At 43.3% G+C, this 14643-nt stretch overlaps 2 protein-coding genes across 4 annotated transcripts in view; both read left to right on the plus strand.

The window, feature by feature from the left end:
* LOC109377352 (transcription elongation factor A protein-like 3) overlaps positions 1 to 2165 on the plus strand; it is a 2996-nt gene extending 831 nt beyond the window's left edge. The window contains exons 1-2 of one of the 2 annotated variants that reach the window (XM_019633689.1): positions 459 to 613; positions 956 to 2165. In XM_019633689.1, coding sequence (XP_019489234.1) covers positions 470 to 613; positions 956 to 1564 — 753 coding nt within the window. In that variant the 5' untranslated portion in view covers positions 459 to 469 and the 3' untranslated portion in view covers positions 1565 to 2165. Of the gene's footprint in view, positions 1 to 458; positions 614 to 955 lie in introns of those variants that run through there. The other variant, XM_019633690.1, reaches the window with a different exon arrangement.
* The window catches only part of TCEAL1 (transcription elongation factor A like 1), a 28465-nt gene continuing 14370 nt past the window's right edge, over positions 549 to 14643 (plus strand). The window contains exon 1 of one of the 2 annotated variants that reach the window (XM_019633691.1): positions 549 to 613. The gene's annotated coding sequence lies outside the window, so the exon portion shown is untranslated. Of the gene's footprint in view, positions 614 to 8297; positions 8889 to 14643 lie in introns of those variants that run through there. The other variant, XM_019633693.1, reaches the window with a different exon arrangement.

Consider the following 14643-nt stretch of genomic DNA (forward strand, 5'->3'; position numbering starts at 1 on the left):
GGATCCGCGAGCGGCGGCGTGGGGAGAGTGAGGCGGGGGAGAGGAGGGAAAGGGAGGGGGAGAGAGGAGGAGGGGTCCGGAGATTGGGGAGGAGGGTGTCACGGAGCAGGCATGGGCAGGTGGAGAGGGAGGACCCCGCTACAGACCCCTCCGCCTTGTCGGCTCCCCAACTCTGCCCTCCATCCATTCTCCAGCCTGAAATGGGGTGGCGTCCCCACAGTGCGACAGTGAAACTATGCATGTTCTGGGAATAACCCCCGTCTCACACAGTGCGCCTATGAGGACATATTGACCTTCGCGAAAAGGGGGTGGGGGTGGGGCGGGTTGCCTGCAGGGGAGGGGGACACAGAGGCCCAATAGTTTGGAAAGCATCCTGGCCTGGTGGCTGAGGCCTGAAAACAGCTAAGGTGACTGACATGCGGAAGGGGTGAGGTGGGGTGGGGTGAGGTGTAGGGGAAGGAAACGTTGAATGTGGAAGGTGTGGATTCAGGAAAGGACTCTCAGTCCACTGAGCACGCAGCCCCTGCCCCTGTCTGCTGTCTGCAGGTCTGCCTGTGTCATCAGCACTTGGAAGGCTAGAAAAGGAGGAAGGACCTGTACACAGTTCCTGCAGGTCAGTGAAAGAGGGGAGGCATTGGACAGGGACGGGGTGTGTGTGGAGGGCACGGCTTGGACAGAATTTGATGGCCCACTGCCCATCCTACCTCCACATACAACATACACACACCCCACCACCCTGAAGGATGGTACAGAAGGTGGTAGGGCCCACTAGGGAAACGGTTGGCTCACGTGTGTGGAAGGGATGGTGAGGGAAAGGGTGGCAGAAGGCCAGGTCTAGAAACCCTGACAAGGGGCGAGATGCCAGTGCTATCCGGACCTACATTCCACTTCCCAGCCTTCAGTCTCCCTTGTCTCCTCTTTGTCTCCTTTAACCCCACCCCACCCCACTCCCCAGGACAGGAAAAGGAGGGGACATCTCAACATGGAAAGATTCTACAATGAAAATGAAGGAAAGCCAGAAGATGAAGTAGATACAGAAGATGAAGGAAAGTCAAATGAGGAGGAAAAGCCCGAAGTGGAGGGAAAGCCAGACCATGAGGGAAAGCTTCAGGACGAGGGACAGCCAGATGACGAGGGACAGCCAGATGATGCTGGGGAGCAAGAAAAGCTGGGCAAGTCTGAAGATGAGGGAAAAGCACGCAGTGAGGGCAAGCCGGAACCCCAGGCAAAGTCAGGGAGTGAGCCAAGGGCTGCCGAGAAGCGCCCGGCTGAAGATTATGTGCCTCGGAAAGCAAAACGAAAAACAGACAGGGGGACGGACGATTCCCCCAAGGACTATCAGGACGACTCACAGGACAGGCACGTGGGCAGTGAGGAGATGAGAGAATGTAGAGATGTGTCAAGGGCTCAGGAAGAGCTAAGGAAAACACAGAAAATGGGTGGTTTTCATTGGATGCAAAGAGATGTGCAGGATCCATTCGCCCCAAAGGGCCAACGGGGTGTCAGGGGAGTGAAGGGCGGAGGTAGGGGCCAAAAGGGCTTACATGATATCCCATATTTTTAGTGTCCTTGGCCTTCATTTCTGGTTTTTCTGATGAGAGTATTGCTGACCCTGCTTTCCCTGGCAGGTATTTGCCAGGCCATGTGCTTTAACTTTAAGCTGATAGTTTGCTTTAGGTGTCACTCTTGTTGGCAGCAGCCTTTTGATCCAACTACAGAACTCTGTTTCAGTAGGGGATTTCTACCCATGTGCATGGAAGAGATGTCCATGGTACTTTGTAAAACAACAGTAAAGAAAAAACTTTTCAGAACCACATACACAGTATCAGCCCGTTTTTGTAAAAACATTATGCTTGCATAGTGCATTTGTGCACAGTGTGTACACTGAAAGTGTGTACACTGAAAAGAAGACGCAATGGTTTTTCCTCCATGGTAACCAAAAATAGGTCTTGCCTATCCTCAAAAATGAGTGCAGTTCCCCTGATGGTTAGGCACCTCCATACCATTCCTCTGCAGGCATGCCCATACCATGTTGTCCCCTAGTTGTTACCATGTCAGTGGGCACTGATGCCCCTTCTCCTGGGTCCTCTATCGTCCCGTGCCTCCACTGATTCTTTTTCTTTGCTCACTAATCACCACTTTTTTTAAAAAGATTTTTTATTGGGGAATTGGGGGGATGGGACCAGTGCTGGGGAATTGGGGGAAGGGGAACAGACAACTTGCTGTCATTTTGTTCTTCAGTCTAGTTATGGAGGACGTTGCTTCACTGGTCCAAGTTGGCACCATCATTGCGCTCTTCCGAGGTGAGGCAGATCAGTCGCCGGCTTCTGGACGGCCGCTCACTGCGGCTGCTGGCCACTCACGCTGGCTGCCGGCCACACACGGTAGCCCATGGCAACCCACTGCCACAGAGGCTGCAGCCTACGCTGTCGCCGGCGACTCACGGCAGCCCAGCTCCAGGTTGAGCTGTTGTTCAGCATCTTAGCTGTAGAGGGCAGTGTCACTGGCCCTCATATGTGGGATCCAAACCGGGGCACTCTGGCATCCCAAGCCAGTTCTTAACCATCACGCCATTCGGCCGGCCCATCACCACTTTTTCCAAAAGGATATGGATTATGTTTGTTATAATAAGAAATAAATCCAGAAATCAATACATGGTAAACAACTGAAATGTTCAATTAGCTTATAAGGGCAATAAAGACACTTAAAATTCTTGTCAGAATGTAAAATGGAATAGATTGAAGAACAAAAGGACAGCAACTTGTCTGTTCCCCTTCCCTGATTCCCCAACGCTGTTCCTTCCCCTAACTCCCCAATAAAATCTTAAAAAAAATAGTGATGGAACAATTGGATATCGACCTGCCAAAAATTGAATTTAGACCACTACATCATACCATACAACAAAATTAACTCAACATGGGTCATAAGTGTTAATGTAAGAGCTAAAATTATAAAACTCTTAGAAGAGGGGTGGCCGGTTAGCTCAGTTGGTTAGAGCGCAGTGCTCACAGCACCAGGATTACCGGTTTGATCCCCACATGGGCCACTGAGCTGTGCCCTTCACAGCTGGATTGAAACAACTACTAGATTTGGGGCTGATGGGTCTTGAAAACCACACTGCTCCCCAATTAAACAAACAAACAAAAAACTCTTAGAAGAAAACATAGGTGTAAATCTTCATGGCCTTGTGTTTTACATTTTCTTAGATATGACAACAAAAACATATGTGACAAAAGATATGTTAGACATCATCAAAATGAAAATTTTTTGTGCTTCAGAAAAGCATGATACCATTAAAAAAGTGAAAAGACAACCCAGAGGATGGGAAAAAATATTTGCAAATCATTTCTTTGATAAGGAACTAATTTCCAGAATATATAAAGAACTCTGGAAATTCAAACATAAAGACAACCCAATTGAAAAATAGGTGAATGATTTTAATAGACATTTCTCCAAAGACAGATAACTAATAAGCACATGAAAAGAAGCTCAATATCATTAGTCATTAGGGAAATGCAAGTCAGAACCTAAAAGAGGTAACACTTCACATATAATAGGATGGTTAAAATGAAAAGGATGGAAAATAACAAGCTTTGGCAAGGATGATGAAAAACTGGAACCCTCCAACATTGCTAATGGGAATGTAAAATGATGCACCCAATTTGGGAAATAGATTGGCAGTCCTTCAAAATGTTAAAGATAATTTATTATATGACCCAGCAATTCCATTCTTTGATACATAATCAAAAGCAATGAAAAGATACAGACACGCAAAACTTAAACACAAATTTTCATAGCAACATTGTTTATAATAGCCAGTGGAAAAAGTGGAAAAAATCCCAAATGTCTATCAACTGATGAATAAACAATATGTGGTATATATCATAGAATATATTTGGCAATAAAAGGAAGTACTGAAACATGCTACAACATGGATGAACCTTTAAAACAACATGCTAAGTGAAAGAAGTCAATCACAAAATACCCCATATTTTATTATTCATTTATAAGAAATTGCCATATCAGCAAATGTATAGAGACAGAAAGTAGATTAGTAGTTGCTTGGGGCTGGCGGCAGGGTAGGGATAGGAAATTATTGGTATGGATACCAGGTTTCTTTTTGACATAATGAAAATGTTTTAAAATTAGATTGGGTGACGGTTGCCCAACTCTGTGAACGTACTAAGAACCATTGATTTCTACTCTTTTTTTTTTTTTATAAATTTTTGTTGGGGATATTGGGGAACAGTGTGTTTTTCCAGGACCCATCAGCTCCAAGTCAAGTCGTTGTTTTCAATCTAGTTGTGGAGGGTGCAGTTCAGCTCCAAGTCAAGCCATTGTCTTCAATCTAGTTGTGGAGGGCCCAGTTCATTGTTCCATGTAGGAATCAAACTGGCAACCTTGGTGTTATGAGCACTGCACTCTAACCAACTGAGCCAACTGGCCGCCCTGATTTGTACTCTTTACACGGGTGAATTATATGGCATATAAATTATGTCTCAATAACACTGTTAAAGAGAAATAATTATACAATAAAAATAATAATACTGTATTATGGGATTATAACACATGTAGAAAAAAATGTAAAATAACAATAGAAAAAAGGGTGAGAGGAGGCACACACAGTTGTAAAGTTCTTCCGTTATCCACAGAGTCATATAATATTATTTGAAGTTATGCCATGATAATATAAAACAAATATTGTAAACTCCAGAGCCATGGAGTTTACCTGGGCAGAGAAGCAGTCTGTAAAACAGAGAGCTTCAAATCTCTTCACAAAGAAAATGACTTCATTTGTACAGAGTGTAGAGAAGATCAAGCCTAAAGTTGCTCTTGAAAATAATGGAAGTTGTGGTGTGTTATGTAATAAAAATACATATTTGGTCTTTGTCTCTAGTTCCTAGCACAGAGCTCCTAAAACTCTGGGGTTTCCTAAATAACAGGAGTGTCTTTTATTATTCATAATGAGTCCCTTTTGACCACATCTGGGTTCATACTAAAGAGGTGACTCACCCCTAGTTTCAGGATGGAGGATGGTCACCAGAAAGATCAAACAAATGATACAAATGATTAGAGGGTTGGAACTTGCAGTTTCACCTTACCCCCACCTCTGGGGAGGGAAGAAGAGTTGGAGATTTGAGTTCAATCACCAACAACCAATGATTTAATCTATCATGCCTATGTGATAAAACCCTGCATCACTCCCTTCCCCCCAATACCTTGCCCTATGCCTCTCTTCCATTTAGCTAAGCTGTATCCTTTAAAATAAACCAGTACTAGTAACTAAAGCACTTTCTTGAGTTTTGTGAGTTGTTTTAGTAAATTATCAAAATTGAGGAGGAGGTCATGGTACCCCCAAATTTGTAGTCGCTGGGTCAAAGTGTGGGCAGCCTGGGCACCCCATTTGTGGCTGGTGTCTGAAGTGGGGGCATTTTTGTAAGATTCAGCCCTTAACCTGTGGGATCTGCATTAACTCTGATGAATTAGTATTGGAATTGAGTTGAATTGTAGAACACACATCTGGTGTTGGAAAATTAGAGAATTGGTTGGTGTTGAAAAACAATGCCTTTGGTATTAGAAGTGGTGTGTGGTGTCATAACACTACACATGGTGAAAAGCTATTGCAAGAACTATGGTAGATTCATTGGAGATAAAGACTAAACCCTGCGTCTGCTCATTTATGGGAGAAAACCTGGGGGAGAGAGAGGGCTAGGAGACCTAGGAGCATAGTCTGGAGAACAATTTATTCCTCAGGGCATTGTTAAAAACAATAGGGCAACCAGCAGGCAATTAATAGCATGTAAAACGCTGTGTGTGGTCAGGGAACTAGACAGTTAAAGAGAGCCCTGCCAAAACCACTGTCTTCCCAGGGTGACTGGGCCCACTGAGGAGCAAAATAAGAGATTTCACACTGTGTGTGGACACAGACATTATTTGTTTAGAGACTAGCTAGATTATCTAAAATAATCTAAATCATCTAAAATAATCCAACTAGTCACTAAAAAATAAACATGAAAATAACAACAACAAGCCCCAGACGGGGAGAGGGAGGAAATACCCAGAGTTGCTGCAATACATTATCTAAAATGTCCAGTTTCAAAAAAACCCAGGAAAGTATGACCTATATATCAGAGAAAAAGGAGGCAATAAACCTGCCTGTCAGAGTAACCAGATGTTAGATTTAACAAGACTTCAAACTAGCCAGTATAAATGTGATCACAGAACTAAAGGAAACCATAATTAAAGAAGTAAAGGTTGAGGTGGCCTGGTGGTTCAGTTGGTTAGAGCGTGAGCTCTGAGAAACAGGGTTACTGGGTTTGATTCCCACATAGGCTAGTGAGCTGCGTCCTCCGCAACTAGATTTAAGACAATGACTTGAGCTGAGCTGTCGGTGGGCGGCCGGATGGTTCAGTTGGTTAGAACGTGTGCTCTTAATAAGGTTGCCGGTTCGACTCTCGCATGGGATGGTGGGTTGTGCCCACTAGATTGAAAATGGTGACTGGGCTTGGAGCTGAGCCGTGCCCTCCACAACTAAGATTGAAGGACAACAACTTGACTTGGAGCTGATGGGTCCTGGAAAAACAAAAACAAAAACAAACACTTTGTTCCCCAATAAAAAATAATAGTAATTTGTCTTTATTGATATTCTGTATTTGATTTCACATTGCTGTCACATCTACCTTTACTTCTTTTTTTTTGTTTTTAATTGGGGAACAATGTGTTTGTTTTTTTCCCAGGACCCATGAAGATTTGTTAAGAGATGGTAACAATCACCTCTTATTAGCTGGTACAAGCCATCTCCAGATTTCCACTGCCTATATTCATAAAAGAAAATTAGTGGGGCCAGCTGAGTGGCTCAGTTGGTTAACAGCGCAAGCTCTGAGCAACAGGGTTGCCGGTTTGATTCCCACATGGGCCATTGAGCTGCGCCCGAGCTGAGCTGCTGTTGAGCTGCCAACCGGTGGCAGGATGGCTCAGCTGGTGCGAGCACATGCTCCTAACAACAAGGTTGCCGGTTCTACTCCTGCATGGGATGGTAGGCTATGCCCACCTGCAAATAAGATTGAACATGGCACCTTGAGCTGAGCAGCTGCGAGCTACCGATGGGCAGCTGGATGGCGACTGGACTTGGAGCTGAGCTAGCTGCGCCCTCCACAACTAAGACTGAAGGACAACAACTTGGCTGTTCCCCTCCCCCAATTCCCCAACACTGTTAAAAAAAAAACCACAAAAAACCCAATATGCATTTATGATAAAAATCTCTCAGGAAACTCCATTTACAGTTTCCTTTCTATTTATAAAGAAAATTATTCAGCCTGAAATAAGGCATTTATGAAAAAGTACAGCTGACATCATACTTAATAGTGAAAGACTAAATGCTTTTTCTCCTATGATAGGGTCTGTTCTTACCGCTGCTATTCAACAATGTACTGGAAATTCTAGTTAGTACAATAAGGCAAGGAAAAAAGGCCTGTAGATGGGAAAAGAAGTAAAACTGGCTATATTTGCGGAATATCATGAGCATGTACATAGAATGCCTTAAGATCTACAAAAAGTTATTAGAATTAGTGAATTTAGCATGGTCTCAAGGTCAATATATAAAAATCAAGTATATATCTTATATACTAGAAATAATTAGAAAATGAAAAAATTTAAATACCATTTGCAATGGCATCAAAAAGCATGAAGTAATTTGGCATAAATTTTATACAATACATGAAGACTATGATATACTGCAGAAAGTAATTATGGAAGACCTAAAAAAATGACAAAGTATACCATGTTCACATATCAGATGACTCAATATTGTCAAAGTGGCAATTCTCCCCAGATTCATCTGTATAGTCAATATAATTCCAAATAAGTTCCTGGTTGACTTTTTGTGTGAAAATCGACAAGCTGATTCTAAAATATGTGAGGAGGGCTGGCCAAGTGGCACGTTGGTTAAGATTTGGCTTGGGAGTGCCAGCTCTGACCAGCAGGGCCCTGGTTTGTATCCCACATGAGGGCCAGTGACGCTGCGCCCTCCATAGCTAAGATGGTGAACAACAGCTCAACCTGGAGCTGGGCTGCCGTGAGTTGCCGGGGACGGCATAGGCTGCAACCCCTGCTGCAGTGGGCTGCCATGAGCTACCGTGTGCGGCTGGTAGCCAACGTGAGCTGCCGTGGGCCACCACAAGTGACTGCCTCACCCGGGAAGAGTGCAATGATAATACCTACATGGGCCAGTGAAGCAACATCCTCCACAACTAGATTGAAGAACAAAAGGACAGCAACTTGTCTGTTCCCCTCCCCGATTCCCCAATAAAATCTTTAAAAAATAAAAAAAAAATTCAAAAAAATTTGTGAGGAAATGTACAGGATCTGTAGCAATTCAAATAATCTTGAAAAAGAACAATATCAGAGAACTGACAATATTTGACTTGGAGCCTTCTATAAAGTTGCAGTAATCAAGACAGCATGGTATTTGCAAAAGAACAGGAAAGGAGAAACGCAATGTGCGTCTGCCATCTTGCTGCCCCACTTGCACACCGTGTTGCTTGTGCTCCAGAAGCACAAAATTCCAGTGGACTCAAAGCAAGTAAATGATAAATATGTTACTTCTATGACTGCTGACAGCCAGTAGAGGCCACCCTTTTGGTTCCATTCAGAACTTACTTCCAACACAGAATCACATTTTAAGAAACACAAATAACCAAGAAACCCAATCATATCCTTTTTACACGTGTTACTTCCCTGTATTTGTCAGCCACTTATGTTGAAAATGACAACAAAGGGAAAAACAGAGCAACCCATGGTTTCTTTCCCTTTCAGTCCTGTAGAATGTACACATGTGCATGTATCAAGAAGTGAAATAAAAAGTTTTGTGCAGCGTTTCCACTGTGCTGGTAAGAAGTAAATACGTATGCATGTACGGGCTACAAAATATGAATTGTGTGATTTTGGTGATTCTGCATGAATCTTGTATTTGCATTTAGAACAGGCATTGTACAACATAAACTATTTAATTCATGCTAACTACTTAACATTTTAATTTTCCTTTACTTAGAACATTAAATGATAACTAAAAAGCACCATGACAAGGTCAATTCAGTGGTTATAAATCGTATTGATAGCATGGTTATAAATCATACTGATAGCATGTAGCCTTGATATGATGTGATGAAATGGCATTTTATCTCTGTGATCTTCCTCCCTAAAATCCATAACCTCAATCTAACTAAGAAAAAAACACAGCCAAATCCCAACAGACAAATCCCAACAGACGAGCATTCTACAAATACCTGACTAGTACACTCAGAATTATGAAGGTCATGAAAATCAGAGAGTCTGAGACACTGTCACAGCCATGAGGAGCCTAAGGAGACATGAAAACTAAAAGTAAGAGGGTATTCTGGATGGGATCCAGAAGAAAAAAAGGGCATTAGGTTAAAACAAAAGAAATTTGAATAAAGTACAGACTTTAGTTAATGACAATGTACCAATATTGGTTCATTAATTATAATACATGTGCCATACTGTTGTAAGATGCTACTGGGTGTGGGGTATATGAGAATTCTCTATAGTATCTTCTCAATTTCTCTGTAAATCTAAAACTGTTCTACAAAATGAAGTCTATTTAAAAAAAAAAACATGAAAAATTGAGAGACCACAGTTTAAAGAAAAGCTTTATACCTGTATTTTAGACTTTTAATGGTTCTTTTCTTCTTGTTTTTTAAAAGTATTCCAAAATAGAGTTTATTTTTTTTTCCTTGGTTTTTGAACAAGGGGCCTTGCATTGTCATTTTACACTAGGCCCTGCAAAGTAGGTAGCCTACCTTGCCTCAGTCCCAACATCTGTCACCCAGATCACAGACTAAGGTTGTTCTGGGCCTTTCAGAGTCTCTGGAAGGCCAAGAGTAAGGCTTTGAGTGTGCAGGAGCCGGGCAGATAAGGCCAGCTTAGAGTGAGCTCTGGCCTCTGAGCTCAACTGAATCTTGGGAAAGGCAGCTGTAGCCACAGTCTGCAGAGGTCCCCACTCAGGCTGAATGGTGTTCCAAAGAGAAGACTTCCTCATGGTGGTAGGCAGCACTGTACCATAGAATCCTAGAGCTGGAAGAGACCTCGTTCAATGTTCTACCACAGTCCCTTCCTCCACCTTGTAGGTAGGAGGAGGACAGAGGCTGGAAAGAGGTAGAACGCTCTCAGGCCTCTGGAGCCCTCTGGCGGGTGACAGCCCAAATCCCGTCCAACCCAGAGCCTGGTGCTGCCTCCCTTGGACACAAATTGGACCTGCCTTCCCTGTCCCTGGGTGTTTCCCAGCAGCCTGATTTTTTGCTACCCCACCTTTCCTCAGAGCCCCTTTCTTATTTCTCTGGGCATGTACAGGGTGTGTGGGTGCACGTGTATGTGTGTGTATAGGCCCAGGCAGGTGCGGCCAGAAGCAGAAATGAGAAGGCTGTAGTCACCGCATTTCCCACTTGGCTATTTCCCCTGGGGCTGGGGTAGGGGAGGGGAGCCTGCGAGCCACAGGCTGGACAGGGCCTGCTGCAGCCCACAGCAGCAAGTCTTGAGACCAAAGTACTGCCATGGGTGTCATTAGGAAAGAATGCAGAGGCAGCAGCAGTAGGGGAAACTTCTGGGCTGGAGAGGGCAGAATTTCTCAACTCCAGGCAGATAAGCCCTGCAAAGTGAAAGGAGACCTTGGTGGAGTCTGTGCTTGGGGGCTTTGAGGGAGGGGCTGCTCTGGTCCTGCCATAGAAGTGCAGCCTCACCAGGGTACAGGAATCCCTGAACCAGAAACCCACCCTGGGTTTCCTCAGATCCCTCAGAGAAAGGTTGCACCCCTGGAGACTATTGTCAGGGCAGCAGCTGCCAGGGGCTGACTGCCCTCCCCCCCTTGCAGGCATAGTTGCCCTGCCTGCCTTCAGCTCCTTCGACATGAAAAGGCCTGTCTGCCCACCCTGGCTGCACATAAACATGTCTGGAGCCCACTGCCCAGGAGCGGTTTTACAAAGTGCTTAAAGGTTCAATTTCTCATGTCACACTGCCGGGGTTTAAATCCCATCTCAGCTGCTTACTAGCTCATGTTTCCATGGAAACAATTTGTAACCTCCCAGAGCCTTAGTTATCTCACCTGTAAAATGGAGGTCCTTAGACTTAAACCCTCACTAGCAGTAGTGAGCCCAGCAACATGTCTCCCAGGACCCTAAATCAGCAGTATCAAATCAAATTCATCAGGATTATTTCACAGCCCCCCACCCCGACCACACACGAACACGTGGCTGACCACATTCCTTTGTAACAAATGGTTGTCACCATGGCAGAACCACCTTCTCCTAATCCTTCTTGAAGAGCCCTCTCTCTCAAGGGAACCCCAAATCAACTACTGTCAGGCGGAGACTTAGAGCCAATATACGAAGACACTGTCTTTCTTCCTCTTTTCCTGGTTCTAATTCCTCATATCTACCTTGCAGGCCCCGTCACACTTACCAAATTCTCAGGAGGGTTAATTTATACTGGCTTGGGAGCTTTCAGGGGCAACCCTGTCTTCTTTCAGCAGCACTAGAAAGTAATCCCACCCTGAGAAGGCACACCGAGAGAGGAAAGGAAGAGAAATGGCGGAGCAGGGCACACTCCTGGCTGCCACACTCAACAGAAAAAAGGAATTTTTTCATTTGGAGTCAGAGCTCTTTGTGGAGATCTGCCCTTAGATCTTTGCTGAGCTTGTTGAAGTTGTCAGCCTATTTAGTACTAATGCTGTGCTTTAAGTTAATACTTTGTAGCTAATGTACTGAATGACAGAATCTGGATTCAAAGAATGAAGTTAATACTTTGTAGCTAATGTACTGAATGACAGAATCTGGATTCAAAGAATGAGGGAGTGAATCTAAGACAACATTTAACCCAGAAAAATAGTAGCTTCTGTACCTGGGTTAAAACTAAAATGATTTACAGAAGTGCATTAACAGGGATGTATGAAACAGATCTGAGGGTCTCAGTTGACTAACTTAAAAGTGGATTCAACTGTGTGATATGATATCCACAAAAATCTACTATGCTCTTAGAACGCATCTATAGATATATAGTGGCTATTTTAGAATGAAGGATTGGATAAGATCACTCCATTCTACATTAGGCAGAATATTCAGTATTTTCAGAGACATTTACAAATTCAGGATCACGTAGGATAGTGAGTGACTTTTAAAAAATGTCATATAACTTGCATTGTTTTGTACACCTGAAACTAATTAAAAAAATGTCACATCAGAAACAGGTAAAGTGGGGGGCCAGCTGAGTAGCGTGTTGGTTAAGAGCTGGCTTGGGATGCCAGCTCTGAGCAGCAAGGGCCCTGGCTCGGATCCCACATATGAGGGCCAGTGACACTGCTCTCTACAGCTAAGATGGTGAACAACAGCTCGACCTGGAGCTGGACTGCCGTGAGTCGCCGGCAATGACGCAGGCCACAGCCCCTCCTGCAGTGGGCTGCCATAAGCTACCCTGTGTGGCTGGCAGCCAGTGTGAGCAGCCGGCAGCTGGTGTGAGCTGCCAAGAGCCGCCCTGAGCGGCCGTCCAGAGGCCGGCGACCGATCTGCCTCACCCAGGAAGAGCCCAATGATAATACCAACATGGGCCAGAGAAACAATGTCCTCCACAGCAAGACTGAAGAACAAAAGGATAGCAACTTGTCTGTTCCCCTTCCCCTGATTCCCCAGCACTGTTCCCCTCCCCCAATTCCCCAATAAAATCTTTAAAAATAAAGAGGTAAAGTGTGCTGGGCGGGTGCGGGTGCCGGCTGGCTCAGTTGGTTAGAGTGTAGTGCTCATAAGACCAAGGTTGCCAGTTTGATCCCTACATGGGCCACTGAGATGCGCCCTGTGCAACTGGATTGAAGCAACTACTTGACTTGGAGGTGATGGATCCTGGAAAGGCACACTGCTCCCCAATAAAAATAAACAAAAAAATAAAATTAATTAATTAACTTAAAAAAAAAGAGGTGAAGTAACTAGGGAGGTTCTTGGTAAGAACATAACTGTTTAAGGATTAACTGAGATAGCATACTGGGGCCGGCCAAGTGGCTCAGTTGGTTAAGAGCTCGCTCAAGAGTTTGAGCTCTGAAAAACAGCGGTTCGATGCCCAGCCCAAGCTGAGCTGCCACTGAGCTGCCAACAGGTAGCAGGATGGCTCAGCTAAAAATAAATAAATAAAAATAAATAATAAATGAGATAGCATACTGAAAGTGTTCAGTGCAATGTCCGGCATAAGTGCTCAATTAATGTCAATAATAAAAGAATGATAATTAGTAGTATTATTAGCACTCTCATACAACTACTATTACTATAACTATTATTACAGTTAAGGTTTATAGAGTGCTTTCTATATGCTAGGGACTATTTCAGGTCCTTTACACATACTGACTTATTTATTCCTCTTACCCATCCATGAATTAGGTACTACTATGTCTCCAATTTTGCAGATGGGAAGGGGAAAGAACCAGAACATTAACTCTGGCAGAGTCAAGCTACCAAGGGTAAAAGGTGCTTTGGTTTTTTCATACTTGTTTTGTACCACTCCAGAGGGCAGAACCAGGACCAATCTGTGTAGAAACTACTGGGAGGAAGATTTCAGCTCCACAACAAAAAACCACTCTGAATGATTAGAACTGTCTGAAATCTCAGTAGGGTGTCTTTTAAGGTAGTGAGTTCTCCATCACAGGATGTAAGGGAAAAAGAACAGAAATGAAGAAATGAAAGAAATGGATCTCCTCTTGGAAAGAAACCATACAAATGATGAAGTCAACCCTTGGTGCAAAGAATAAGGAAGGTATAGTGAAACTTGGTTTAAAAGACACACATTACTGAAAAATTGAAAAGTAAGTTATGGAAAAGATATAAAGCTGAACTGATATCTGTCTTGCTGCTATCTCAGCTCAAAATAAATTAGATGTTGGACAAAAAGCAACAAAATGGGAAATTTCACATATGAATTTGTTTAAAAACTTACTAGATAGCCTGGGTTTGAAAGAAGCAATCCCATGATCCTCACAGATCTGATGGCCACCTACTCTGAACGTGTAAAATACAGACAGGAGAGGTGTAGTCTGCTCTCTGGAAGAAAGGGCATCTGCCTGAGAAAGTAGCATCAAGGCTGATGTTAGTAGGTGAGATGCAGGCATGAGGTTGAAGATCATAAAACACCATTAGATCCAAAAATACAGACTTGTAATGACAATTGAGTATGTTATCATGATTTTAATCCTGCCATTCAGTGTGTGGTCAACAGACTTATTGCATAGTTTAATATGAATGTCCTCTGTGCTGAATCTATCTTTTTGGGTCCAGCAGTCCCACGACCCAAATATTTGCTGATTTAATGAATTAATATAAACTTTCTCAACCAGCAACACCAAGCGGTGGCTGGTTAAGGATCTGAGTTCCAGCAAAATATCTTACTTCTATTATAAAAAAATAATGACTGAATAGTATATATATACATGCTATTATATAGTATGTACATATATATACTATTCAGTCATTATTTTTATATACATACAATAGCGTATACATACATACTATATAATAGTATGTATATGCATAAACTAGTATATATTATATATAATAGTATATATGTATACACACACACACATATATATATATATATATA

Source organism: Hipposideros armiger, unplaced genomic scaffold (assembly GCF_001890085.2).
Source record: "Hipposideros armiger isolate ML-2016 unplaced genomic scaffold, ASM189008v1 scaffold_1370, whole genome shotgun sequence".
Classification (NCBI taxonomy): domain Eukaryota; kingdom Metazoa; phylum Chordata; class Mammalia; order Chiroptera; family Hipposideridae; genus Hipposideros; species Hipposideros armiger.